Here is a 21,992-nt window from a genome sequence, read left to right on the forward strand (position 1 = left end):
TGAGTTTTCTCTATATAGTTATGCTTTTCAGTCCCTTTGAGCACCTGGTAATTATTGACTGGGTACCACACATTGTTGCTGGGAAATTTTGTGTTCTGCTGGCATTCTCTTGAGCTTTGCTCTGGAATTCAGTTCTTTTGCTTGGAAACAGTTCAGCAGTGTCCTTTGGGCAGTGCTTTTCAGATCAGGTGTGTGAGCCAGAACAGTGTTTGCTCTAGAGCTAATTAGTCCCCAAGATTAAGAAAGATCCTTTTAGGTTTTCTGTAAAATAGAACTGTGAATTTTGATGGTTCCTGATCTGGCTTTGATGTTCCCAGCTCTGTGTGAGCATTAGTGGTTCTTTCCCTAACCTTAGGTAGCTCTCTGTGTCTCTCTCTGTGTCTCTTTCTCACTCTCTTCCTCTTTCTCTGTTACACACACAACACATGTGCTCACACACTTGCTTTGCACTATCCAGGTGAACATTTGAGAGGTAGCACTCTCTTCTTTCTCTTTTCTCTCCCCCTTCCTTGACTCTGTCCTTTGTTCTCTCTCTCATTGTTTCACACACACACACCCCAAGTGAACATTTGAGAAGTGACTACCCCTACTCTCTCTTCTCTCCTCTCTCTACCCCCTTTCTCTGTTTCTCTCCTTTCTTCTCTCTCTCACAGCCCCCCACCCCAGATGAACTATCCAGAGAAGCACTTCTCGAAAACCTTGAGTTCTGCCCTGTCTAGCAAACTCTTGTCACCTTCCTCAACCCACTGGGCTCAGCCTGGCCCCCTTTTTCTCTGCAGCCTTGAAAATCTCTTAGGGTAGCAGAGGTAGAGGGGGCAGCCCTGGGGTTGGCCATATCTTTTCCTCTCTCTGTGAGGTCCTCACATAGTCCTGAAGGCCAAGTGCACATTCTAGGGCGTGCAACATCAGGCGGTTTCATTACCGTGCCAGTGCTGTAGAGTGCACTCGCACAAATTAAGACAGGACACCCTCACTGGGGATTGTGACCTCACAGGGCCACCTTCACAGGTAAGTTGCAGTGCTGACAGTGGTGTCCTAACACTGCCATTCATTTCCTGCTGTAGTGTATTAAAGACCATGTTCTTCAGTATATTTTGTGCATGTTTTTTGGTTAGTTCAAGTGTGAAGATAAATCCAGTCCCTGGTACTCATCCCATGGGTGAGTCACATATGGAAGATCCAGTAGATTAGTAAATAAATACACAATAAATAAATACCTAAACTATGACAGACTTTAACATTGTTTTATCTCATCTTTCAAACCAGATTGCCAGGGCTGCAGGAGTGGCTCAAGTGGTAGAGCGCCTGCCTAGCAAGCCTGAAAAACCCTGAGTTCAAACCCCAGTACTGCCAAAAAAAAAAAAGAAGAAATAAAAGCATATTGCAACATCTTTTCAGGATTGTCATATATATATATATATACACACACCTTGTATATAGAAGATGTAAAGCAAGGTGTATATATATATATATATATATATATATATATACACTTTTGTATATATATCTATGTAAAGATATTCAACTTTCTTTCTTTTACATCTTTTTCTTTTGTTTTTTTTTTTGGTGGGACTGGGGTTTGAACTCAGTGCTTCATGTTTCCAAAGCAGGCACGCCTCCAGGCCATTTTGCTCTGGTTATGTTGGAGATGGGGTCTTGTGGACTACTCCCCTGGGTGGCCTCGAACCTCAGCCCTCCCACTCTCAGCCTCCAAGTAGCTGGGATCACAGGCATGAGTCTCTCTGTGTTCTGCACTGTCCTTTTGAATGTCCATCCACATTGCCAAGTGCAAATATAGTTTGTGCCTGTGAATTCTGAGCAGTATTCTGAAATACGAGTATACTGTCCTGTTTTAGAGTCCTTCTCCTTCTGATGGACCTTCTGATGGACCTTTGGGTTATTTCTTGCTTGGAATTCTTTTTTTTTTTTTTGGTGGTGTCAGGTTTGAACTCAGGGCTTTGTGCTTGTTAGGCAGGTGCTGTACCGCTTGAGTCATTCCTCCAGCCCTTTTTGCTTTGGTTATTTTTGAGGTAGGGTCTTGCTTTATGCCCTGGTTGGCCTAGACCACAATACTCCTATTTTTGCCTGCCCTGTAGCTGGGATTACAGCAGTGAACCACCATGCTCAGCTCTTGGCTGAGATGGTGTCTTTTTGACCTTGAACTCTGACCCTTCTGATCTCTACTTCCAGAGTAGCTAGGGTCACCTGTCTGAGCCACCATGCCTGGCCTGGGCACTTTTAAATAAGGATGTCAGGATCATTCTTGCCCAGATATTTTGTGGACAAGGCCATTTCTCTGTTTTTAGTGTATGTAGGAGTGGAATTGCTGGATCATAGGATGGATATGTGTTTAAAATCACGTCAGACTGGGCTGGCAGAGTGGCTCAAATGTTAGAGCACCTGCCTACCAATCACAGGGCCGAGTTCAACTCCTAGTACTGCCAAAAAAAAAAATCACAAGATATTGTCAAATTGTTTTCCAAACTTGCTGTATCATTTTTTCCACTTTCTTGGTCCTATTCCGTCTTAGTAAATTTTCATCATTCTTGTGAGTGAGTAATGACCTCCGTGGTGGGTATTGACTAATGGGCACGTGGATATCATTGATTATACACTAATGTGTATCAGCCAGTAGCTATAAGGATGGTGTTTGGTTTCTAGGGCAAATGGAATTCCTCTAAGGTCATGAGGTGCAGCTGTGTGCCTAGACTCTACAAACATGAACTTGATAAATTTGATGGATGAGTAATTTACTTCTGTACTAATACGTGTAACTTCACTCAAGGAGGAAGTGTGTATTCCAGGCTGGTCTCATGACTGCCCCTTCTGGAAAAAAGACAGGCTGGAGAGGCTCAGAACTTCATGGTGGTTTGGTGGCACCTTTGAACACCTTTGAGGGGAAAATCAAGTCAGTCTGCTTCTTTTTGTTTGTTTGTTTGTTTGTGGTACTGGGTTTGAACTTGGCCTATACCTGGAGCCACTCCACCAGTCCTTTTTTGTGAATGTTTTTTTTTTTTCAGATAGTGTCTTGTGGACTGTTTGCCCAGGCTGGCTTTGAACCACAATCCTCCTGATCTCTGCCTCCTGAGTAGCTAAGATTATAGGCGTGAGCCACTGGCACCTGGTTAAAGTCAGTTGCTTCTTAACTCCACTGAGATATGTTTGCTAATCTTTTTTCCAGAAGAAGTGTTAGGATTCTGAAAACTTGTGAGGACTTTGTCACTGAACTAGATGGTACGAGCCACAAGTCTGGAAGGGACCATTTATCACCTAGGCAGCAGGAGTCCACGCCATGCTGAGTTTGGGGTGTGCGTGTTGAGAGTGAGCTGCAGTCCAGGACTCTGGGATCCAGAATGCCAACGGGGTGGCTGTGGCTCATTGTGGGAATGGGAACATTGCTGGAATGGCTTCTTGAGCTCTCAAAGTTCTCTCTGCAAACTCTGTCAGATTTATTATCACCTGAGAGGGAAAGGAAGAAAGAAGTTGAAGTGCTGACAGTTTCTTCCTTTACTTTTTCAGCCAGAAGAATTTACAGCAAGTCTGCACAGTTTTAAGAAAAAGGCTTTTAAAAATTCCAAAGCCTGCGGAGTGTGCAGACAAGTCATCGAGGGTCAAGGAATTTCATGCCGAGGTAAGTCCATCCTGCGCCTGGGAAGCTGAAGCCAAACGAACAAACAGCAAAAGGAAAATGCTCTGTTGGGAGTTTCCACAAGTTAAATCATGGAATTTCCCTTTTAAGTCAAAGATTACCCCCTATCTGTACTTGGCAATGACCTACCGTAATTACGCAGATAGGCACTCACCAGATTTTTCCCAGAAAGAGCTGGGCTACTCCTGTGGGAGAGGAGACAGCCACCCAGCCATCGACAATATATGATTTGCTGTCTGGTCTCTTCTGTAGGGTCCCTAATTCACCCTATTCAGTTTGACTTTCTGATGTATTTCTTGGAATTAGGGTTCAATGTGGTGTGGCCTTTTTTTTTTTTTTTCTTTGGTGGTACTGGGGCTTGAACTCAAGGCCTACACCTTGAGCTCCATCAGCCTCAAAAGAGATGGGCTCTTTGGAGATAGGGTCTCCCCAGACTACGTGCCTGGGTTGGCTTTGAACTGTGGTCCTCCTGATCTCTGCCTCATGAGTAGCTAGGATTACAGGCGTGAGCCACCCGGCTCTATCAGTCTGTTTTATAAGGGCATTGTTCCTGTCCCTAAACAAAGCCACCAGCTTGGCTACTTAGTACTTAAACATCACGCAATTAATGCAACTTTATTCTTTTAAGAGAAATGTGTACTTCGGATGTGTGTTGTAGTGCGGACTAAGCTCGTGGAGCGTGGTGAGGGCTGCATTTTGGCATCCAGTTGTGTGTGGGGTTTAGGATTTCCTTTGTGGAATTTTTTTTTTTTTTAATTTTTTGAGAGTGGGTCTTGCTGTGTAGCCCAGGCTGGCCTTGAATTTGCAGTCCTCCTGCCTCAACCTCCTGAGTGCTGGAATTATAGCTGTGTGCTACCATCCCCAGCAGTTCCTTGGTGATTGGCGTCTTGGCTGGTGGGCTTCCGTGGTGTGGGCTTCCTCCCTTTATCTGGCTGATTAGGAGTAGAGAGGAGATGGTCTGAGGGTGTGACTAGAGGCCATTAAGGGTTTCTTGGGATCCTTTCACAGTGCCCAGGCCTGCTGGGCTGGAAGACTGCTGTGCTTTTCTCTGAACATCCCTTCATACTCAGTCCTGAAGAATATGCTCAATGAACTGACGTGCCTTACCCGTTGCTGCCTGTCCTCCCCTCACCACTTTCCTGTGGCTCCTGCCCCCAGGCCTGCAGGGTGATTACCTCTCTTCCTGAGCCCCCAGCTGTCTCCTTCTACCCTGTGCCTGCAGGTGTAGACTGCATGCTGCCTGTTCCTCCCACTTTGATGCAGCCTCTTGTGGTCCATCAGTGTTCTTGGCCAGGACAGGTCTCCAGGATGCAGGTGACTGAGAGGAGGTCATTGTTGCTGAGGTTGACTCTGAGGGAGCCCCCTGGAGGTGAGCAGGCCCTCACTGCATGGCAGAAACCTCCTTGAGGGGATCGAGTTGAGAGCAGGGGGTGTGGGATAGGAAGCGGTGGAGAAAGGGACAGCCAACCAGTTACTCTGCCTGAGGGAAAAAAGAAAGGAGTTGGGGAGTCGGGGGCCTCCAGAAAAGGTGGTTGGTCTGTAGAGATGACCTTGTGGGGAGAGCCAACTCATTGTCCTTTGTGACCTCCTCTGGGGCACCCCCAGTGCTCAGTCCAGCCAGAAGCCAGAGGCTTGGTGCTGTCACAGGAGTTCAGTTAGGTCTACATCTGGGCAGGGTCTCTAGTCCACTCCCAGCCAACTGGTGTGTCATTGGGTGACTCAAAACTTTCTGGCCTGTGTTTGCAAACAATACTGCACTGCATAACCTGGTAGCTGCATGAGAACCTAAGAGTGTGGCCAGTCACCAGCCATTCCTGTGCATAGCCCACCTAGGAGGGCCACACAGCCCCACACAGCAACCCTTCTGTTAGTAGACCTAAGGGGATGATATGGTACTGCAGTCCCCAAGTGGGTGGCATCCTCCTCCATCAAGGATCTGTGAGTGAAGATGGTGGCCCTTCTGTGCCCACCCTTGGGCCGCCTCAGGGGCCCTGAGCTCCTCCAGGAATATAGAGTGGGCAGGGGGCCACGAACTCCATTTTCATAGAAATGATCCTGTTTTAAGTCTAAATGTGACTCTAGCTGGGCGCCAGTGGCTCATGCCTGTATCCTAGCTACTCAGGAGGCAGAGATCAGGAGGATTGAGTTTTGAAGCCAGCCAGGGCAATTAGTTTGCAAGACCTTATCTCAAAAAACCCATCACAAAATAGGGTTGGTGGAGTGACTGTAGGTGTAACAGAGGTTAATAGGTTAATAGGTGGTAGGTGAGACGTTAGAAGGGGTTCAGGGGCATGTCAGAGTGGTATGGGTGCATATGTGGTGGTGAGTGCTTGAGAGTGTGTGTTTCTGTGCATGTGAGTATGTGAGTGGATGCATGTGTGTAGCTTGCATGGTTTTATGTGCATATGAGTGTGCATGTATGCATGTGTGAAGTGGGTTGTGCATACTGTGTGCTTGTGAAGTGGATGCTCGTATCTGTCACCCATTGAGAGTGTGTGTGTGTATGTATTTGCTTGTGCACAGGAAACTCCCACCATGGGAGGGTACACACAAGAGCATCCCTCCTGCTTAGGACCGCTCAGGGCTGCTCCACTCTACAAAGTCTGTTATCTTATCTGGAGAGAGAGAAAGGTAGAGTTCTCTGGAGTACTCTTGTTCTTGAAAAAGCAGAGAGGGAGTAGGTGCAGAGTGTGGAGGAGATGTCCAGTGGGCTTATCTTGCTATCTGTCATTCAGTTGTTAAAGATACTGTCTGGCCTGCCAACTCCAGATAATAGCCTCTACTTCCTGTGTGTCTCATGGTGGCGTGCAGGCATTCAGGAAGCAGAGACTAGATAATGGTGCCATGGCCCATCCTTTGGTGTCAGAGGAGATTGACAATGTCCTACTCTCTCTCTCAGAACTCTGTGAAGGGGGGTGGGCGCCGGTGGCTCATGCCTGTAATTCTAGCTACTCAGCATACAGAGATCAGGAGGATCGTGGTTCAAAGCCACCTGGGCAAAATAGTTTGTGAGACCCTATCTCTAAAAAGCCATCACAAAAATATGGGCTGGCAGAATGGCTCAAGTGGTAGAGCACCTGCCTAGAAAGCCTCAGGCCCCGAGTTCAAACTCCAGTACCTCCCAAACCAAACAAACAAAAAAACTCTTTGGAGCTCTGGTTTGCTGTGAGGCAGTGAGATCTCTGGATCAAAGTCCCTTGGGCCCACTGTGTGCTGTGTTGCTTGAGCCTTCCCTTGTAGGGGACTCTACAGTCTACTTGGGAAGTCCCTCAGAGACAGTGGTGGGCAGAGTGGGCCTGGGAGGTGTGTTGGGCCCGACTGCCCCTTGAGTATATAGGGTTACAGGTGTGAACTACCAGTGCCCCGCTCCCTACATCTGGCTTTTGAGGCCCCCCTCCCCCTCACTCCAGACTCCAGAGGGCTCAGCTCTGGGAAATTACAAACCCTTTGGTAAGAGGAATTTGCCTACTCTTTTCCCAAGGCTGTGGATCTATGCGAGCTCCCCCAGGCCTCCTTCCTTGGCTAGCTCCTCTTGTCCTTTGGGTAGCAGACTAAGCCTCATTCTGCCCTGACTTCTCCAGATCTGCAGGCCAGCAGAGTAGCTTGGGACATTGGCTGGACTGGCAGTGGTCTCTGTCCTCGAAGGAAGCTCTGGAGGGCTGAGGAGCACACGTGTCCTGGTCCTTGGTGTCCAAGTCTCAGCAGAAGGTGCAGGTGCCCCCCACTCTCCAGAGCACAGGGGATGCAAGTTAGGTGCAGGCCGTTGTGAGTGTGGTACTTACTTATCTTGTAGCACCTTGAGTCACTGGGGCACTGTTACCGAGTGACGATGACGGCCTCCTGCGTGATGCTGCTGATGACGACTGTGTGGTTTGTCCCCTCCTGTGAAAGTCACCTGGGACTCCCTATCTGAGGTATAAGAGGGTGGAAACAGTGACTATGATGTTGAGAGGTAGGAGCTTTGGAAGGTTGTTAGGATGGACGAGGTCAGCAGTGTGGACCCCACCAAATACTGGTGACTTTGTAAGAAGAGGTAGAGGGACCAGACAAGACATAAACATACACGCAGACACATATGTGCAGTCTCTCTGTGTCTAAACCATGTGATGCTCTGCGCTGTTTTGGGACTCTGCCATTAAGATAGCTATCACCACGTGTGGCCCTTTGACCTTGGACCAGAGCTGAGAGCCAAAATCAACTTCTTTATAACTTCCCAGTCTGTGGTATTGCATTAGTATCAACAAGCAACACGAGGAAGATGGGGCCAAGGTGCTGAAGGCTCCACGCCTAGTGGGCAGGAGTAGAGAGCTAGAGGCCGACCAGTTGGGGATGTGTTAGTAGAGGTATTCTGTGTGAATTTTGAGGAGCTGGGCAGACCTTTGTGAGCAGGCTTTGTCAAGAAGATATCCTATTTGGCTGTTCCTCAGCCTGTTTGCTCCAAGGGCTGAGGATACCTGCTATGTGGCCTAGTCCCCAGATGTCCAAGTTTCAGCAGAGGGTATAGATGCTCCTTCTCCCCAGTGCACAAGGTGTGCAAATTAGGCAAAAATCCAGACGAATGTGGTGGATAAACAGCTGGCTCATCAATCTGTTCTTTTCTGGCAAATCCAAGTGAAACTGCTCCCAACTTCTTACTGGAGCAATTAGAGGTGAAAAGCCCCCCCCATCCTATCTCCATCCACAGGTCCCTCTGCTTCCCCAAAAAAGGCTGGCAAGGCTGTGTCTGTGTGGTTCAGCCCTCCCAGGTGGTGGCAGTGTGACAGAAACTTCCATAGAAGGGAGAAGAGGCATCTGGGCTGAATTCCATCTGATAGTTTCTGGCCTGATGGTGGTGACAAGCTCTGCCACCTCTGCACATTCCTTAATCATGGATTTTGACTGAAATCCTTCCTGTTTTCTGCGTCTGTGGCTTCCAAGAAGGCCTGGGCCTAGCCCAGCTGTTTCTCAAAGGTCTGGGTGGTCAGGGTTTGGGGTTTCCATGGGACAGGAATGTCTGGGTTGTGTTGGTCGACTTTGCAGGCTGATTTTTAAAAAAACTTTTTTTTTTTTTTTTGAGTAGTATAGCCAAGCTGGTCAATTCACATTTTTGTTTTGCAGTAATTGTGACCTGGGTGTTTTTATTGGGGCTTGAACTCAGGGCTTACACTTTGAGCCACTCTACCAGCCCTATTTTGTGATGGGGTTTTTTCAAGATAGGGTCTCACAAACTATGTGCTCAGGCTGGCTTAACCTCAAGCCTCCTGATCTCTGCCTCCTGAGTAGCTGGGATTACAGGGGTGAGCCACTGGTGCCTGGCCTTTTTTTTTTTTTGTGGGGGGGGGTGGGGGACAGGTGGTCATTGCTTTCCACAGCATTCCCAGGTGGGTGTGATGCTACTTCCTTGATCTCATGGGTTCCCTGGGCCACTGCTTGGGGACAGACCAGATGGCAGCCTTGTCCTCTAAACGAGGAGAGGGACAGTACTGTGCTCATTGTGTCCACATGGGCATTGTCAGCCCTATGGGAGGTGCTACTAAGGACATAGAGAGTCTGTTTCAAGGGTGGGATCTGAGATACCAGCCTGTGTCCCCTGGCATGAGGGGATGGGCAAGTCCCTCTTATCCTTGACTTGTTCATTCGCTTTTTTGTAGGCAAGAAAGATGCAAGAGAGAAACAGTTGAAAGAGGAAGGACTGAGTGTCGCTCATGGCTGCCCAAGACCATGGTCAGCTGGCTCCCTTGTCTCTGGGCTATGATGAGGCAGAATGTCGTGGTGGGAGGGCATGGGAAAACAGAACTGCCCACCTCATGGTAGATAGGAAGGAGAGAGGGGACCCAAGGGCAGGAGACAAGATCCATCTTCCCAGGGCATGACCCGGTGATGTGCTTTGTCCAACAAAGCCCCACCTCCTAGCTTCTGCCACCTTTAATGATTATGGGATTAATGATCAGGTCAGAGCCATCAGAATACAGTCATGCCCCCAGTACATGGGCCTTTGGGGACATCTCAGATTCAACTGGAACATGTGGCCATCTCCAGCCAGTTGTGTGTCCAGTATGTGTCATGAGTTCTGTTCTCCATGTTGGGTACACATAGATGGATACCTGTAGGAAAGCTGGGATTGGGGTCCTGGGAGTGTTGGATGTACACGGTGGTCTGCTCCTGTGCAGAGGGGGGCTTATTTTTACCTAAACATGTATTTGAGTAAATAGGGTCTATGCGATTTCATGACATACTCTAGGGTCTTTGAGGACATGGTACCTTCTTTGTTTCCTTTCATTTTACACAGTCTGAAGTGGACACGGGTTGTCCTTTGCTTGGCCCTTGTGGGCTGGGGATACTTTGAACAGGTAGCCTCATTCTTCAGACTGTGATGCTAAGCTGTTAGGATCCCAGTCAAGGAATATGAAGGCACCATGTCAGCTCTTCAGTGTAGACATTAGTCACTGAGCTGTTGACTCAGTTTCTTCATCCAAAGCACGAGGATGGTAACCTGTGTGTGTCTAGGAGTTGTTGCGGAGGTTGGCTCTGCACTCTCTGGGAGGTCTGCATAAGGTGATGGGCATCTGTGAAGAGAGTGAGACCAGCGTTAGGTTCTGTTCTAGGAACAACCACCCTGTGACACTGGGGGCCATGCTGGGAGAGAGATGGCTTGTGGGGTTTGGCTGATGTCTGACCATCCTGTCATGACTTCCCACCCTCCTCATCCCTGACCACGCATGTCCAGTGGGAGATGCAACTTACCCTGGAAAGGTGTTTCACTTAGGAAATAATGAGGTGAGGGTATAGGCTGGCCTCAGACAAGACTCTTGGGGTCTCTAGCACCCTCAAGTTGACCTGCTACAAAGACCCTTGTGAACAGAGGAGTTAGTGACCACATGTGTTGATGACTGATTGGTTGGTTTGGTTAACATCTCCATAACTCATCCTGTGGCCCTTTTCTGGACTTTATGGTCTGGCGCACAGGTACTCTGTCACTCTGACCTTTCTTGATCCTCAATGTAGAGGATCAGGTGTGGTGTCAGACTCTCTCTGTCATAGCTCACATTGTTCTGTTTCTTCATTTTTTGGTTTATTTTCCTTCCCTCTTGCCCCTTGTGGCAGGTTGTATGTATATGTTGTTGGTTACAGGACATATTTGTACAGTTAGGAATATTTTAGCTGTAGGTATCCATGGGATCTGTTGAATTAATGAGGGAAGAAAAGGTAGAAAATGTTTAGCGTGCTGTCTTTTAACTGGTTAGCTTTACTTTTTTTTTTTGTTTTTGCAGTGCTAGGCCAGCGCTCCATCACTGAACTATACCCTCAGCTCCTAGGTTTGTACTGTCAATAAATGTCTGGATTGTTGGACAGGATGACGGTTCCTGCTGTGTTGCCCCTTCCCCTGGCCTTTCTGTCACATAGTCCCATTAGATCTCAGAGGGATGTTCCTGTCCCGTGGACAGTCTCACTAGTGGAAACTTGCAAAATGACATCTTTCTTCAGCTTCCCTTGTCCACAGTGGGGCTGTGGGATAGCGCTGGCCCCTGGCCCTGGGGCAGTGAGAGGGAACTTGTGGGGACCTCGAGAAAGACAGCATGCAGGGCAGGTGCTGCAAGATTGGGCTGCTTTTCCTGTCTTCACGGACCTCTAGCCAGCCTCTGGGGGGACAGAATCTGCCCACCTGGTGACATTGGGCTGGAAAAGGCCTGGGGAGTTCAGTCCTGATCTGGGGTTTCAGCAAGAGTTGTTTGTCTGTGTGTCTTCACAGGAAATCATTTCAGCAGTTTTCCTTAGCATAGTGCAAAGGAGGAGGTTGATGGAGTCTTTTCCCTTCCAACCTGACTGCCATATTGACTTGGACCAGAGCAGAGGCACTGTGGGTGTAGATAGGGTAAGGTGTGGGTGCTGCTCACTGAGCTGGAATCTGGGTCCTGGTGGTCACTGCAGGTGTAGACAGGTCAAGAACTGGCTGTGGGTGTAGACAGGGTAGGGTGTGGGATGATGCTCACTGAGCTAGAATTTGGGTCCTGGTGGTCACTGTGGGTGTAGACAGGTCAGGGACTGACTCCTCCATGTGCAGCTGAATGCCCCCCACAGCAGGATGCCATGTTTCTGTCCCTCTGTCCTGTGATCACCACAGTTTGTAGGCTGAGTAGTATAGAAACTGTCAAAGGAAAACAGACATTTCACAATGTTAACTTATTTTTAATTTATTTATGTCCTGTGTATTTATGTGTATATGTTACCTAGAGACAACAGTCTTGTCCTTTTTGTAGGTCATATAGGTAGTCCTGGGATTATCTCACAATATCAGCAGAAGTGTCCTTTCTCACTGGGTCTGGTGGCTCACTCCTGTAATCCCAGCTGCGTGGAAGGCTGTAGGTAGGAGGATCATGGTCTGAGGCCATGCTGGGCAAAACAACATGAAACCCTACCTGAAAAATAACTAAAAAAAAAAAAGGGCTGGGGGTGTGACTCGAGTGGTTGACCACCTACCTAGCAAGTGTGTGGACTTGATTCAATCCCCCCAATACTTGTCTCCTGCGCCCACCAAAGAACAAAAAGTGTCCTTTCTCTGTCTCATTTCTGGAAGCAGCAGTGCTGGGCAGAGGTGAGCGTGGGGTGTAGCACAACTCATCCCAGAACACTGACATGCTGGAGAACTTGAGAGGTAGAAGGTGACTTGCTCACAGACTCATTTATAACTTGGTAAATACATGCAGAGTGTTGGATAAAAGGTCTGACAACTTCATCAGCCTGGATTCCCAAGGCTGGGGAGACAGTTTAAAGAATAGCAATTCCAAGACAACACACAACAATGTCCAATAAGGAGCCAGAGGGCCGGCCCCGATGCTAAGTGCAGCCATGGTTCTTAAACATGACTTTGGAAACCTTCCTGTGACAAGGGGGCTGACCATGTCTGCGGCGTGCAGACCCTCAGCTGGGGAGCCAGGGTACAGGCAGATGGGGTCTGCCAGCCGTTGAGTCCAGAAAAGCCTGTGCGAGACCCAGGCTGGGAGGTGGAGCTGGGCTGGGCCCAGTCCCCCCAAGGGCATCACTCTGAGTGAGACTGTGGCTTTGAACTTCAATTCTTGCACTTTTGCAAATCGCTGTGTGAAAAGTGGCATCTCCTGTTGACTGCTGATTTTTCACTCATGTGATCATTACTTGAGACTGATAGGTCCGTGTTTTGTTGACTGGGAAAACTACCCTTAAATGGAATTCTTTGCTTGTTTGAAAGTTAGATGACTTTTTTCTTCTTTTTTTTTACTTTTTTTTTTTTTGAGTGAGCCCAGGATGCTGGGCAGATTCTGAATTGTTCCAAGAGGCCACAGAAGGTGGACAACTGCTTCTAGCCCTTCCCTTCACTCTCTTCTCTGGACCCAAGCATCCTTGGCCCTTACTCTTGAGACACATTCAGTTCCTACCACTTCAGTCAGCCCATCTAGAAACTCAAGCACTTTTCCATGGAATCCACCAGGAAATCATTCAGGCTGAGGCCAGAAAATGGAGCATTTCATCATATTCTCAGCCTACTGTGCCTCCACGTTAAAGGAGGGACATCACCAGCCACATCAACTTGTTCTGCAGCCCTCCAATTACCAGACACAGAGCGATGATGTACGAGAAAGCTCACAATTAAATCAAACAGTACCTTAAACAGAGTGCATGCTAATACATCTGAACCTTCAGCTTGCAAAGGCTTAGACAACAATGTCCAAACACTTCTAAATTGTTCAACTAAATCAAGCCACTTCTACATTTCATTACCACTATCACCACAGGCATCTTTAAGCCCAGTGAAAATAAAGCAGTCACTGAGTAGACAACGACCTCCCCCCAACACCTCCAGGACAGGTCTCTCTCACTTGGGGTTTCCAAAGAACTTGTACCACAGCAAAAAGGTGGCCGAATCAGGACTGTGCTACATAATTCCCAAAGTAACTCAGCAGGCAGCACCCTGTATCTGCTGCATCATCGCCCCCCCCACCTGCACCCCAAGACCCCTTCCCAACTGGTGGGAAGAAAACTCGGATGAGTTTACTTGGCTGCACCAGAGTCTTTTTTTATTTTTTTAATTTTTCTTGCGGTACTGGGGCTTGAACTGAGGGCCTTGTACTTGCATGGCAGGTGCTCTACCACTTGACCCATTCCCCTTTTTACTTTAGTTACTTTTTTTTAATAGGACCCCCCCACCCCAGGCCAGTCTGTACCATGATCCTCCAATCTGTGTTCTTCTTATAGCTAGGATGACAGATGCACATCACCACACCCAGCTTTTATGGATGAAATGAGTCTCGTGTACTTTTGCCCAGGCTGGCCTCAAACCATGATCCCCCCAATCTCTGCCACCAAGTAGCTGGTATAAGCCAACATCCTTGGCCAGAGCCTGCTCTCCAGAGTGAACTCTCTTTTCTCTGACTAGAATGAATCATCTGAAGTTGCCCCTTCAGAGGGTCATCCCCAATCCTGAGCCAGAATCTGAAGCCACGGGTACCTTCTCATCCTCCAAGCCTTACTGATGCTCAGTAAAGCCTTCCGTGGGGACAGGCACACAAAGGGTTCCAGCTGGTCCATAAATGGGCATTAGGCAGCTCCATGGCCACTCCAAATTATGTTAAGCTGGGATGTTAACATGTTCATGTCTTTTTTTTCTAGCAAAATAGTCCATAGGTTGGCAGACAACCTACATTAGTCAGTTCAGGCTGCTACAACAAAATACAAACTAGGTGGTTTTTTATCTCTCACCCCCCAGGAAGCTGAGAGGCCCAAGACCAAGATATGGGCCAGTTTGGATTCTGGTGAGGCCTCTTTTCCTGGAGCTGCCTTCTCACTATCTCTTCCTCTTCTTATAAGGTCACTAACCCTATTAGAGTAGGACCCCACCCTAATGACCTTATTAGCCTTAATTATCTCCTAAAAGCCCTATCTCCAAAGACAGCCCCATTGGGGTTAAGGATTCAGCATATAGATTTAAGGGAAATAGTCTACAGCATAGTCAAAGAAGTCTGTTCCCAAAAAGGTTAAAAACCATCAGCCACGTGGCAAACCCCCAAAAGCAGAAGTTAAGTTTTTGCCCTTGTTGAGTTTACACCCATTTTTTTTTTTTTTGGTAGTACCAGGTTTGAACTCAGGGCTTTGCACTTGCTAGGTAGGCACTCCACCACTTGAACCACTCCACCAACCTTCTTTTGTGTTGGGTATTTTTGAAAGAGAGTCTCTCAAACTATTTGTCAGGGCTGGCCTCAAATCTTGATCCTCCCGATCTCTGCCTCCCAAGTAGCTAGAATTATAGGCATAAAGCAGCAATGCCCAGCCTGAATTACATCCTGATTGAGCAACAGACCCACAAGATTAGGGAACAGGAAATTATAGAAACCGCTCCACAGCAGCGAGAGTCAGGTTCTTGCCTAATGTACAGACTTTTTTCTTCTTGATTTCCAGGACTTTACTCCATGAGGAATACTAAATTAAAAAATATTATAGTAAGCAAGATTGTTTCCAATTTCTGATGGTTTTTGACCTTTAAAACAAATTTGGCATTTCTTTTTTTTTTTTTGGTGGGACTGCAATTTGAACTCAGGACTTCGCACTTGTGAAGCAGGTTCTCTACTGCTTGAGCCACTCCTCCAGTCCATTTTGCTCTGGTTATTTTGGAGATGGGGTCTCAAGAAGTGTTTGCCTGGGCTGGCCTCAAATCATGATTCTCCTGATTCTATAATCCCAAGTAGCTGGGATTACAGACATGAGCCATGAATGCCAGGCTAAATTTGACATTTCTACCCTTACATATTGCAAACATACCAGTCAGTGACAGTTTGTCTAATTTTGTTCATTGTGTGTTTATCATGCAAAAGTTGTAAAGTTTGGTTTCTTCAGTTCTATGTGTTTTTTTTTTTTTTTTTTTTTTTGCTGTACTGAGGTTTGAACTCGGCCTACACCTTGAGTCCACCAGCCCTTTTTTGTGATGGGTTTTTTCGAGATAGGATCTCAAGAACTATTTGCCTGGGCTGGGGTTGAACTTCCTGATCTCTGCTTCCTGAGTAGCTAGGATTACAGGCATAAGCCATCAGCGCCTAGCTGTATGAACCTTTTTAATTAGTTTACATTGTTGCTCCTTACTTCAGGATGTCTGTCCTTTTCTGAAGCTGTTCTGTGACATTTACTTCTAATGCTTTCCCAACTCTGATACAGTTTCATGGTTCCTGCATCTGGAATTCATGTGGATAATGCTGTGATTTTTTTTTTTTTTTCTTTTTCATGGAGTAACCAGTTTTACTGTGTGCTTCCTCCTTTCCTATCTGACTTGGGGTGTTTCTCCAATGTCAAGTTCACAAGGATAGATAGACCACCACACATATTCTGTCTTTTACAAAATTTGCTGCATCTTATAAACAGCTTTTTATTTTTAACCTTTACTCCTTTCACATACTAAATCTTTATAGGTCATGATTTTTAGTAGCTACCTAATATTTTATTTGTAGATACAAAAATAATATCTATAGGCTGGTGGAGTGGTGCAAGGGGTACAGCCTCTGCCTAGCAAGCATAAGGTCCTGAGTTCAAGCCCCAGTATCATAAAAACATATATATATATATACCTACAAAATTTAAAATTTTTTAAAGCTAGCTGCTTGTGGCTCATGTCTATAGTCCTAGCTACTGGAGAGGCTGAGATCAGGAGGATCTTGGTTCAAGGCCAGCCCAGGCAAATAGTTCATGAGACCCCCATCTTAACCAATAGCTGGATACAGTGGTGTGTATTTGTTATCCCAGCTATGGCAGGAAGTTAAAATAAGAGGATAGTGGTCCAGGCCAACCTGGGCAAAAAAGTGAGGCCCTGTCTCCAAAATAACCAGAGCAAAAAGGGTTGGAGGTGTGGCTTAAGGAATAGAGTCTGTCTCTCAAGTGTGAAGCCCTGGGTTCAAACTCTAGCACCTCCAAAATTAAAAACAATAATAAAGTTAGATTAATTTTACATATTTAAAAATATATCTACATGTTTTGTATCTACAAATAATTTTTCTTACTGTACTGGGATTTGAACTCGGGGCCTACACCTTGAACCACTCCACCAGACCTTTTTTGAGAAGGATTTTTTTGAGATGGGGTCTTGCAAACTATTTGCTTGGCTGGCCTCGAACCACAATCTTCTTGATCTCTGCCTTCTGAGTAGCTAGGATTACAAGTGAGCACGTGGCTATTTTTATGGTCTAGGTAAACTTTTTTTCATGGCAGAAAGGAATCTTTGCTAGCACTCTGATCTATTCTGATTACAGAAGGGAATGTGGTGGTATTGGGTACTGCCTGTCTGAGATCTGGACCCTTGGTGAGAGCCACCTTCTGTCTCTCTAGGTCTTGGGACAGAGGCTGTCCACCTGAGTGTGACTCCTGGCAGATATTTCTTTATTGGTTAGCAAACATGGAACCTATTCATTGCAGTAGGCACAGAAGAACCTTTGCCCACCGGCTCACCAGGTGTTTAAAGCCAGCTCTCAGGGTTTGTGCTATCCACCCAGAGCTGGGCTGATGGCTGACTGTGGCTTCCTAAGTCTAAGACTGTGTTCCAGGTCTACAACCTGGCACTCTGTGCTTCTGTTTTATGTTCATAAAATGGTGGAGTCTGTGCCTTTCTTCCTGGTCACTGAGGGAGCATTTGGGACATGGTATGGAAAGCATGTATATAGAATGGTATGATGGACACACTGGAGCCTCCACCAGCCAGCAGGTCATGGTCTCCTGGACTAGGACAGAAGGAGACTGGTGGGCCCTGGGCGGCGTGCCTCAGTTGTGGTTCTGGAAGTTGACTTCTCCAGTTCCTCCTTCATGGGTCCAGTTCCATGCTGTAGACTGGACAGTGTCTGGAGGGTGGGGACTTTCCTTCTCATGTGTCCTCAGAGGACACAGAAGGTCCTGGGAGAATTCACTTACCCTTCTGTTGGTCAGAATTGGGTCCCTCCCTCATTCTAAGAGTATCAGGAAAGGAGAATGAATGAATGAGTTGTCACCTGTTCTTGAGTTATCATTGCTTTTGGGAGCCAGCTCTTTCACCCTCACCTAGTATTTGTCAAAGTTCAGTATTTAAAACAAGGCATATCAAGTTATTGGTTGAAGCTTCCAAGGAGGTGGGTGGGGTGGCCGAGGGACAAAGTGAATGTGTAAGTTTTGTCTTTTGGGACGTGTGTGCTTTGAGGATGCATTTTGGTGGGAGGGTTCTAGCCCAGAGGACCTGAAGTGGTCAGGTACAGAGGTCCCTGCTGTGGGTAGTCCTGCTGGCCACAGGATTCTGCAAACTGATATGCGACAGGCCAGGCTCAGCTCACAGTTACCAGTGGGTGAATCTTCAGGTCCCAGCCACAAACTTCAATCTCCCATCAGTAGAATAGGCCAAGCTGAATGGGTCCTCACAGTAAATGTTGAGGACATCCGAGCAAGTCAGGTTGTTAGGTGCCAAATGGATGTGAGATGCCTTAGTTGTGCCAGTGCTGCTGCTGTGGGAGCCCTGTGGTGCCCAGTAAAGATGCTGCCTGTTTCTTGGCTTGGAGCCTATCCAAAGAGGGACAGTGGAGGTGACCCAACACGACAAGCCATGGCATTGATGACACAGAGGCAGGAGGGACCATGGAGATGACCCAGAATGATAACTAATGGCATTGAGGCACAGAGGCAGTGGGGCAGGGCCCTGGAGGCAGGTATAGGACAGTCACAAGCTGAATGGACTCAGCTTGGGGAGGGCAGGGGACACAAGGGGAACTGCCAGCATCAGGCCACAGAGGGCATGGCTCAGGGCTGAGGGTGAGCATGAGCTTTCTCCTGTGGGTGACTATGCACTGTTCAACTCATGTTCTGTAACGTGTCAGAAATGCAGTAAGTTTACAGCAGCAAAAAACTGGACCTGAGGCAGAAATGCCTGGAACCCCACCTGCACAGGCCCCGGTGACTATGGCCAAGTCACCCTCACAGTGTATCCTGGAGTGGTGGTTAAGAGGATCAAATGCTTCAGGGTGGTGGTGGGGTGGCAGGCAGGGAAGTGTCCTACACAGGACACAGTGCAAGGCCAAGCCTGGCTGGGCTGGAGTGGGCTGATGGCCACTTGGCTGTTCTCAGAACTGTCCATACCATTGACTGGTATAGAATCTTAGTCTGCACATTCTTAAACATTGAGGATCTGTTGAAGGGCTTCCTTGCAGGATCTTGACTGTCACACATGGCTGGCCTTAGGATTCTACTGTGCTTAAGTTTCATGATTTTGTCCTACACTGGTCCATGGCTCTCCTGTGGCCGAGTAGACCATCTACTGTGAATATGACAAACCCACCCTTTCATTGGCCAGTTTGCGTTGAGCTGGCCCATTGTATCATCACCTCTGCATGACAGATCACCCCCAAATTTAACGCCTTAGCAACTGTAAGAACCTGTTATTTAGAAATATGTCTGTGGATCAAGAACTGGGGACCTGTGTGCCTACATGGTCATGGCTCAAGGTCATCACAAGACTCTTGGAGCCTGCTTCTGAGATGGCCTACTTGTGATGTGGTTGTGGCTGGCAGGCTGGGCTATCCTGTGCTGGCTGTGGGCAGGAGGCCTCAGGGCCAGTTCACAGAGAGTTTGGGGGTCCTTACATCATGGGTTCTTGTTCTGCCATGGCTGAAGCCACTTTGCCTTTTGGTTTCAGAAGCCTCACACGGTGTCCTCCGCCATGTTTAATACACAGACCAGGAGTGATTGACTGTTGAGGCTGTCTTGAAGGCTGACTGCCATGTGGTGTGTCTAGTAACATGATGATGTGTACATGTGCATGTGTGTACATGTCTCTGCTGATTGTTACTAGACACCCAGGCCCAACTACCATTCTTATCTCAGTCCTTCCTGCCATCTTCTGGCCTAGGAAGTCTTGTGTCTAAGTTTTAAGGTCTTGTGGAAGTCTATTTTAATTTGAAAATTACTGGTCACCTTTGTGTGATGTACACATTAGAAGATGAGTGAATGTTTGTTTTGGTGTACAGTCTTAACAGATATTAAGCAGAGAGACACAGTTGAAAAAATAGCATGGAGTGGCTACTGTAGTTCACCAAGTCTCAGGCCCTGGTTAAGTTTATCTCTTTTATCCTCACTCAACTGTATTTGAACCTTTGCAATTTCAGGATTGCACAGAAGGCAGAGGTGTCAGGATAGAGTTCCAGGGCCTCACAGCTCCAAGCTGGCATCTGAGCCCTGCTCCCTGACTTCTGACGCCTTGTTCTTCAGGGCTCTGCACACTGCTACACAGGGACATGGCTTTGTAGTTTCAAAAAGGAGGCCATGAAGGATTGGGTTTGACATTACCATAACTCTGAGAAGAAACAGGCCAAAGAGTCCCTTGGATCTGCCCAGGGTTGCCCAGTCAGAGGGGGCAGAGCTCAGACAAAAAAACTAATCAGGTGCCTCCCCACCCTGGGGTGGGGGCTGGCAAAGTTGGGGGAACTGATATTGGAACCAATATGGAACTGATATTGGAACCAATATGGAACTCATATTGGTGGCCGTGGTTGGCCTGCTTGTGCAGTTGCTTCCTTTCTGACTGTCCCCTATCCTGAGGACTCTGCCAGGACAGGGTCTGCTCCAGCTGAGCACCCCACAGCAGGGACTCTGATGCTTTAGGGGCACAGCTGTGGCCTCTGGACGGCAGGGGAGGGCCTGTGAAATCTGCATTGGTTCCAGCCCCATGTCTGCATTGTTAGGGCTTCTGATGATGCAGGACTGTCTCACAATAGGCCCTGTTGAAGGATCCCCTTATAGGAATTTAGACATGAATCTCTTCTGACAGCCCTTCTTAGGTTGTCCGGAAGTAAAAGCCATATGGAAATCAAATGTGTGATTTTGTCACTGACGTAAAGCTCTAATCCAAACACTTGGAGGGTATTGTTAAGATTCTCTTCTTTGTTTCTGGGAATGGCTACAATTTCTATAATGTGCAAAGGCTTTTTTAACTACCTAAATTTACTGCCTTTCTTCTTTAGGGGTACTTCTTGCCTGGATATGAAACCAGAGTTTTGGACCCAAGGCCCAAACTCCTGAGATCCCACATGCCAGGTCCGGCCACCTACCCCTGTACACCAAATAAAGAGGCCTGGTGAAGGCAGAGAAAGGAGGTTTATTACATGGCTCGGGACATGCCATGGAAGAGGCAGAGTGAGCACTCAGCCATCTTCAGCCATCTTCCGGGTGCAGACATGAGCTATAGGTTTAAGTAGACAAAAGAACTGGGGGCAGGGGACAAAGCTGTGCATAGTTAAGCAGTCCCAGTCACAGGTGTGGTCTGGTTGACCATTATCTCAGTCTTGTTCTGAGGGATGTTCCAAAGTTGTTATCTGGAGCCAGGCAGTGGTCCATCCCAAGGAAGGTCTACTGTTGGATGTAGCTTCTGTTCCTTGTCGTAAAGATGTTATCAGTTCTGTCCTTCCTTGATTCCAATGTGATTGTAAAGTGACTGCAAAGAGAATGGCTTAGAGCACGGACAGATCCAAAATGGAGGTAGGGATGCCAAGCTTCTCCTGTTTTTAGTTAATTTGTGGGTCCAAGAGTCAGTGCTTTTCAGCAAAAGCAGTTTAAGCACTTCTTACAGATACACCCCTTGAAAAACCAATCTCCTTTGACCCTCTCCTGAGAAGTTTCCACCTGGGTCAGATGAGGAGTGGTGGTTGTTGTAACTCAGTTTTGTTTGTTTGTTTGTGTTTGGCGTGGCTGATTGAACCCAAGATCTTCTACATCCTAAGCATGTGGTCTGCCACTGAGCTACAGTGCCAGCCCTGGAACATGGTTCTGTGTCCTGGTCACCTCCTGTCCCAACTCTGACACTTATTTGTACCCTCACGGCAGGGAGAGACTGTCCGTGTGACATTCGTACATTCCGCACTTGCTAGGCACTCACTTTCTTTCTCCCTTTATTTTCAGCCTGCAAGTATTCCTGCCACAAGAAATGTGAAGGCCAGGTAAGCATTCTATGGCATTCCCGTGGGACTTTGTGCAGCTGAGTTAGCCTTCCTTGAGTGATCTGCAGAGAGGGGAGCCTCTTTGGACCGCAGCCACCGAAAGCATCGTCTCGTGGAAAGAGACGACTGACTGATACTTAACGTCTCAATGAGCTATCTACTTTTCATCTCGAGAATAAACTGAAGAAATTGGAAATCCATGTATTTAATTCTAGAAAATAATTCTTGAGACTTTGATTTCAGATAAGATTTCAGTAAGTTTCTCCTGACTGGGCCGCCCGCCTCTTTCTCAGTGACAAGTGATCCTTAGTTTTTCCTTGCCTTGGCACCTGTTCTCTGGGCAGAGAGGAGTGGGGATGGAGGGGCACCCAGGCCCCATGGCGGGACTGGAGGACTGTTCTGCTAACTTT

The 21,992-nt window shown here is 47.4% G+C and overlaps 1 protein-coding gene across 8 annotated transcripts in view; it reads left to right on the forward strand.

The window, feature by feature from the left end:
- Positions 1-21,992, forward strand: part of Tns3 (tensin 3) — a 271,418-nt gene that overhangs the window by 50,694 nt on the left and 198,732 nt on the right. For 7 of the 8 annotated variants that reach the window (XM_074065416.1, XM_074065414.1, XM_074065410.1 and 4 more), the window contains exons 2-3: positions 3,520-3,631; positions 21,545-21,582. Coding sequence is in view for 3 of the 8 variants with exons in the window: in XM_074065408.1 (XP_073921509.1) it covers positions 3,520-3,631; positions 21,545-21,582 (150 nt within the window). In the remaining 5 variants the exon portion in view is untranslated. The remainder of the gene's footprint in view (positions 1-3,519; positions 3,632-21,544; positions 21,583-21,992) is intronic. The other variant, XM_074065415.1, reaches the window with a different exon arrangement.

The sequence above is a fragment of the Castor canadensis genome, chromosome 2 (genome assembly GCF_047511655.1).
Source record: "Castor canadensis chromosome 2, mCasCan1.hap1v2, whole genome shotgun sequence".
NCBI classification, from domain to species: domain Eukaryota; kingdom Metazoa; phylum Chordata; class Mammalia; order Rodentia; family Castoridae; genus Castor; species Castor canadensis.